General features: G+C 37.3%; 1 protein-coding gene across 1 annotated transcript; it reads left to right on the top strand.

Moving 5' to 3' along the window:
* The first annotated feature begins 385 nt into the window (after positions 1-385).
* Positions 386-6,662, top strand: hccsb (holocytochrome c synthase b). Its single transcript, XM_065258517.1, has 7 exons — positions 386-559; positions 969-1,119; positions 1,211-1,344; positions 1,774-1,922; positions 4,465-4,584; positions 5,004-5,090; positions 5,810-6,662. Exons 1-7 carry the CDS (start codon positions 401-403, stop codon positions 6,006-6,008), a joined length of 999 nt encoding a protein of 332 aa, XP_065114589.1. The 5' UTR covers positions 386-400; the 3' UTR covers positions 6,009-6,662.
* The last annotated feature ends 481 nt before the right edge of the window (positions 6,663-7,143 follow it).

Genomic DNA, 7,143 nt, shown 5'->3' with positions numbered 1-7,143 from the left:
TGAATTTAGCATTAGAAAATTAAGCAGGGTCTGTCTGATAATAAATTAAATTTGGTTATTTACACACCATAAGTGATTTTAAAACTGTATGCAGTTTATCTGCTGATATAATTCAGTTTGGCGTGTTGTGCTGAAGACAATCTACTGGATTTGAAGGTTATATGGGAATTGTATTGATTTTAATAAAACCATTAGTTTGTAAAGTTGCTTTCATCAGGGGTAAAACTTAATATTTGTATAAACTGTGAGGTTATGTGCAAATGAAAATCATAAATTGACATTAATAATAAAAATCCAAGCTCAAACGTCAAAAAACGTGCTTATGTAATTTTATCAGCAAGCATGGTGTAGTTTAATAGGCCTTCAATCCATACACTGCTGAGCAGTGTTACCCATAGATATGTACACGTCTATGAGTGTTACTAAGCAACCAGTAAGCGATCTGATTAATATTCATAAGCCGACGCATTCGCCCCGCCCCCATACGCAGTGTACGCTGGGTAAGCGGAAGCAAGATCGCACGTTGACATTGCGCTGCGTCCGATACAGACACGCAGAGGTGAGTTGTAACGTTACTCGTTTTATCTTTAAACCCTTTAGATATCATTCTGTCTTGTAGTGATATTTTAACATAGGTTGTTTAGTTTATTTGGAGTGTTTTTGTAATATAATGCTTTGTATTTCGTGTAAATTGATCTTTTATGTAACCTCCCGGACGATTTCATATAAGACTAATGTTATGAAACATTTGTTTTGAAGTGGCTAAAAACCGGTGTTAATAAATGATTAGATTTTTTTTGCAAGAAAATTTATTCTTTTTTTATTATTATTAAGGTATTTTACATTTTAAATTCACATAAAGGCACACAATATAGAAATTAATCATATGCAAGCCCTCAGATGAGTCTGGTATTGTACTTTAATAATACAAATTATAAAAAGCGATGACCTTATTTTGCTCTTTTTAGGGATTTCTCCAGGACTTTAAGTGCTGGTTGTTTTCAATCATGGGTGCATCATTGTCCAGTCCTGTTAGAGCAGAGACTGCAATGGCAGGACCTCATTTGGCTGGGGCATCTCCACCCCCTGGATGTCCCATGCATCAAGAGCAACCCAAAAGTGAGTTATCATGTCTGTTATCATAAGCTTAAATAATAAATCAAATGTGAATTCATGTAATAATAACCAATAATGTATAATATGACCCCAGACACTCCACCACCTGAGTGCCCGATGCATCAGTCCCATACGGCACCGGCCGGACCAGTACATCAGGACAGAGCGTATGAATTTGTTGAATGCCCAATGAAAGCGGCAGAGGGACCTATTGATCCCACTAACATGGTAAGATAGCTACCACCTCTTTGTGCGATGTGTATGTAATAATATACTACCGTACTACTTTTACTATTGCTGCAGTGTATAAGCAAATGTGGCCCGACACTAAATATATTTTCACAGAATGTTCTTTATGCTTTCAGAATGATTTTATGTAAAAAAACAATACATCACAAAAAAATTACATGAGCTGGGTTTTCATTGGGAGGATAACACATTGTCTCTCTATTTAAAATACCTAGATTCTGTACTATTGTATATATTAATATCTACTTTTTGAATCAATAGTACTTGGATGGCAACTAAAGCTATTTTAAGGCAAAACTGGATAAAAAATGTAAAAACACCTTTTCATTTTCAACTTGATTAAGTACCCGCTGTATTCTTTTGTAATACTGGCTTCTGTGTGTTAATGTGCTGCTTTGTGTCATATAGATGCCTCCTCCAAACCAAGTGCCTGCCCCTGATCAGCCCTTCCCTCTGTCCGTGAAAAGAGAGGAATCCAACATCCCACGTTCTGGCACTGAAAAAAAATGGGTCTATCCATCAGAACAGATGTTCTGGAATGCCATGCTGCGGAAGGGGTGAGTTTCACTTATTGATGTTAGCAATAAGGTACGAGAGGTTGTGCTGTATCGTGAATAAGTTATGGCTGAAGAACGTTTTGAAGGCGAGTCAATGCAACCCCTTCAGTCTTGACTTCTGACCTCCTTTAATCTGTCTTTCGCTCTTGGTGTAAATCCAAAGGTGACCGAGCTGTCACTGCCCCGAAACTCTGGAACAGTTTACCACTTACTATCCGGGCTTCTCCATCGCTCAGTGTTTTTAAATCAAACTTAAAGCCTCATTTTTACACCCTTTCATTCAAGAACGGTACTTTTGATGTTTTTTGTGTATACCGTAAAACTTCAAATAATAGCCTGGGATTTTATTTTCCCAAACCTATCATCACACCAGGTGTCTAAAAGAGACAGGCGTCTATAAGAGACAGGCTTTTAATTTAATTGTTCCAGCATGACAGCAGGAGGTTACCACAGATTACGTTTTATTCATAATTTGAATGTGTTTAACAAATTCGTTTGTGTAAGAATAACAGTCTTATTTATTGGCAGCATAAATAAAGCAAACGAGGATATGCTTTTTTATTGGTTTTTGCGTGAAATCTTACCCAGATATAACAGTGCTATTTTCTGATTGGCTATTGTGTAGCCTTTTTCTTTCTTTTTTTTTGGATTGGCTCGCTCGACTAGAACTCCAGGGGAGACGGGCTTGATAGAGAGAGCGGTGCGGCCAGATACATTTTGGGCACTGTAGCATATTAAATATGATAAATAGTGTTTCCGCGTGAGAAATACAATGTGTGGCGGAAGTGCATGCATGACAAAAGACTGAAAGCCCGGCTATTATCAGACCGGCCCACCAGGAAAGACCCGACTCTTCGCTACTGTCATCATCATTCAATCCTGACGATGAACCTTGTTGTGTTGTCATAGTGATGAGTAATGGAATGACTGCATCTGTCACGTGACATCTACCGGGAATCAAAACTTTAGCGTGTGCAATCTGCACCATAGAACTGGCTTAAACAGATGATCTGATGGGTTTAAGAAGATTAAATACAACCCGAAACTAAAAAACAAACCAGGCCTTTATTTGAGACAAGCGTTTATTTACCCAAACCTGTCGTCACACCAGGCGTCTAAAAGAGACAGGCGTCTATTTGGGACTCGGCTATTATTTGAAGTTTTACGGTATATGTTTTTTCCCTCTTTTAAATTTTTGATCTTTGTTGCTTCTCTAGTAACTTTTTATTGTTAAACACTTTGGATCAATGGTGGTTGTGTTTAAGTTGTGCTATATTAAAGGCGGAGTCCACGATGTTTGAAAAACGGTTTGGAAAAGGAGACGGGCCGACTACCAAAACACACTTATAGCCAATCAAATCAAATCAAATGCCGGGTTGCGTATGTGTGGGGCGGGTCTATCATCAGAAGGTCCAGATTCTATTGGGGTAGGGGCGTGTTTGTTTAGGTGATTTCAAATATAAACATTGGCTTTCAAACATCATGGACTCCGCCTTTAATAAACTGACTTGACTTGTTCACAATACAGCAGTAACCTTGAGTACGCTTTGTAAAATGGTTACCACCAGACAATACAAAAATTAGGGCAAAAAACTCCCACAACTTTTACTGTGCGTTCACACCAGATGCGGAATAGGCAACAAGCGCTAGTTGAAAAATCTGAACTTTGGCGGATATTCGCGCCGCTTGAACCAATCAGGAGCTTGCTCTAGTAGTGACGTGATTACAGGAAGCAAGCGGAGGCAAAAGAACCCCCTCCCTTGACGCAAATTTCCGTATGAATTTCTCGAATGACTAGAATTTCACGCGTGAATGAACCGAATAAACTCAACATGTTCAAGCGTCCAACTACGTGCGTTTTTGCTGCCTCTTCCGTGTCTGGTGTGAATGGCCAGTTATGAAGTAAAATCACTAAAAGCCTTCCTTCCGCTGGCAAAAATAGTCCCTGACTGAATGTTTCACATATGTTTACATTGCAAAGGGTGCTTTCTAGTGATGCACAGAAGTGTCATTTACGATAAACACAGCTATTGACCAATCAAAAACAAGAACTGGACCCACTCTATAATGTGAGTATAGACCGTATTTGTGAGTATAGACATAGATAGTTTTTCATGATTTGAAAGGGAAATTCTGTAAAAAAAATATATCGCCTGGCAGTGAACTTTGAGCTTTATCATTTTGCAGGTATTATTTATGCTATTATAGCAACATTACACACTAACTAAAGTTTGAAAAATGGGATCAGGAAGAACGGGACCTTTTAAGTGTCTTGTTTTTATGTTAAGGCAATATCATGTTGGCGCTCCAACTGGACCTTATAAATTATTTGCCTTTCTCAAACTAATGTGCTAATATCACATTTGGCTTGGTTACAGGAAGCTCGCGAGTGCTGTAACGTGATTATTCAAACATAAAATTATGGCAGCACCTTGAGTTTTTGTGGTGCAGTATAAACTAAGATAGAAGTGCTGAAAATCAACCCGTGTATCCAAAGCCTTTGTCACAAGAATCCTGTTGCTGTCTGTGTTGTTTTTGATAGGTGGCGGTGGAAGGACGATGATCTTGCCCCAGAAGATATGACCAATATTATTCAAATACACAATCGTAACAACGATCAAGCTTGGCAGGAAATCTTAAAGTGGGAAGCACTGCATGCCAGGTAAGATGATAAATGTTTTTAACAAACCTGAAATTAAAAGTATACACTATGTGCTGTGTATTTCATATATATTTAATTTCAGAGATAGTGTCCCCCCAAATACAATGCATACAAATGTTGTTTTCCTTGTAAAGCAGATGCATGTGTATTGCCACTACCTTTCTTGTTTTCACACTTCATGTTTGTGGTTGTGCATCATGCTGGTCTCATTTCGATTGTTTGCAGATTTGTGCTCACAGATTTTCTGTTTTGTTGATATTTGTGTGAATGAGGCGATAATATGGTCCTTGTCAGATTCTTGCCTGTTGTGTGATGGTCACTGTCAGCGTGATCTTCACAGATTGTCGAGTAAATAAACATCACATAGATTTGTATGTTGTCATCACATCGAATGAAATGTTTTCTGTTTGTTTTGCCAGTGAGTGTCCATGTGGTCCATCTCTAAAGAAATTTGGTGGCAAAGCGAAGCAATTTTCTCCAAGAGCCAGAATACGTCACTGGATGGGGTGAGATATGAAAAGCACTTTTTATTAATAGAGCTCAAAAAAGGCCTTGAATCTTCCCATTTTTAGCAGCCTTGTAACTCAGTGGTTCTCAAACTGGGGGCTGCGAGATGGTGTCAGGGGGGCCCCAGTTTAATGATATTTTATCAAATACATAAATGTGTATCATTCATTTTGTGTAATTAAACCTAAAAAAAATAACCAACTAACCAACATGACTGCTTTGTATACTTTAATATGTTTGGTCTAATTAAAATGTTACGTTTTTTTAATTTTTTTAAAATAAATTTTCTTTGGGGGGCCGCAAAGGAATGCACCGTACACAAGGGGGGCCGCACACTGAAAAAGTTTGAGAACCACTGCTGTAACTAAATATGTCTTAAAAGGTACCTTGACTATGAAGACTTGCATGCTTTAATATTTAAGGAGTTCAGATGCAAAACCCTCTAAGTGCATCTGATGCATTTTATTTATCAGGATATTATGTTCAGGTTCAATTTTTTTATATTATTCATTTTTAATTTATGTTCTTTAGTCTATATTTATTATATGGTAACTTTAACTTGTGACCTCCTGTATAGCTTTGCATTAGCAGCACAAAAGGTCATGGGTTTTAACCCAGGAACACACATAACGTCTGCCAAATGGATTAATGCAATGTAATGTAAATAACCAATATCTGATGTATACTCTTTTTTTTCTTTTTTCTTTTTTCTCTGTAGATATGAATTACCTTACGACCGTCATGACTGGATCGTAGATCGCTGTGGAAAGGACGTTCGCTATGTCATCGACTACTACGATGGGAACATCGATAAAGACACCTACCAGTTTTCTATCCTGGACGTGCGTCCGGCTTTTGACTCTTTGGGGGCTGTTTGGGATCGAATGAAAGTGGCCTTGTGGCGCTGGACATCATAGACTCGTAATATTTATGTATTTCAAAGACAAACTTCAGACGTCCCAGGATTATTCAGCACCTTTACGTTACATAACGGGTAGAATCTTACATGGAAGACTTTCACAGAATTAGTTGCGTGTCTTGGTTTAAAGTAAAGTTGGAGATTTCACTGTAACATATATATTTTCGAATTATTGCACAGCTATGCAATAACAATGACCTATTGGTTGTTAATGTTCTCATTTTGAGAGCCCAATAAATCAGTGTTTGTTTTTAAAGGTTTTTGGTTGCATATAAGATCGACAGTCGAGACATTTTCTAATTTCGGATCTTGTTTAGAGAATTTAAACATATCAAATGTTTGTTTTTCTCTTTCGAACTTGATTATTGAGCTGAATGTGGTTTAGTGAGATGCACCAAAGGTCTTTCCTTTTTTTCTTATGAATGTGATTGATCTGTTTTATCTGATGAATGGCATGATGAAACCATGTCTTCATTTTTAGATATTCAATTTGCAGACGATAACATTAAACTTTGAAATTATGACAATTCTTAAACGCTTTTTGGGTTTATTTATTTAACATAAGTGGCTTCTTTATTGTATACTGTGAAAGAGTGTTTTTAAAATGTTTTTGTCCTCTAATTTCTGAATAAATTTGTAAACGGCTCTGGAACGGCTCGCTGTCTAGTTTTGTTTTTAAAGATAATCTGTTTGTTCTGTTCGTTTCAGTTAGTAAGTAACTTATCAAATGTTTCAAAAGACTTACTTTGCTTTAAATCACACATTACAAGACAATTGTAAATAACATAATAGATGTATTTCCTCAGGCTACCAGCAGGTGGTGCCATTTCCTTAAAAATCCTTAAGAGTGACTAATAATAACTGCTTACCATCACATCTGAAGGGGCAAAAACCTCTGGTTTTTACTATTATGTCCACTTCCCTTATACATCACTGCTTTAGGCACCAGTGTTACATACTCAGGGATGAAACTAAAACTGTTTTTCAGCTTTCTATATAGCTTGGGATCCAAAGGATGATCTTTAACTCAATCTGGACTCTCCCAGTGTTTTGCATTTATGCATTTGACAGATCCTGTAATCCTAAGTGACCTGCATTGCAATCTATACAATTTATATCAGTATGTGTGTTGC

This window comes from Paramisgurnus dabryanus, chromosome 22 (genome assembly GCF_030506205.2).
Source record: "Paramisgurnus dabryanus chromosome 22, PD_genome_1.1, whole genome shotgun sequence".
In the NCBI taxonomy this organism is placed as follows: domain Eukaryota; kingdom Metazoa; phylum Chordata; class Actinopteri; order Cypriniformes; family Cobitidae; genus Paramisgurnus; species Paramisgurnus dabryanus.
This window is presented reverse-complemented; position numbering and strand designations above follow the sequence as displayed.

Coding starts and splice junctions, on each gene's coding strand:
- hccsb (XM_065258517.1), top strand. CDS start 401: ATGTACACGTCTATGAGTGTTACTAAGCAACCAGTAAGCGATCTGATT. Junction 560..968: donor TCCGATACAGACACGCAGAG/GTGAGTTGTAAC, acceptor TGCTCTTTTTAG/GGATTTCTCCAGGACTTTAA. Junction 1,923..4,464: donor AATGCCATGCTGCGGAAGGG/GTGAGTTTCACT, acceptor TGTTTTTGATAG/GTGGCGGTGGAAGGACGATG.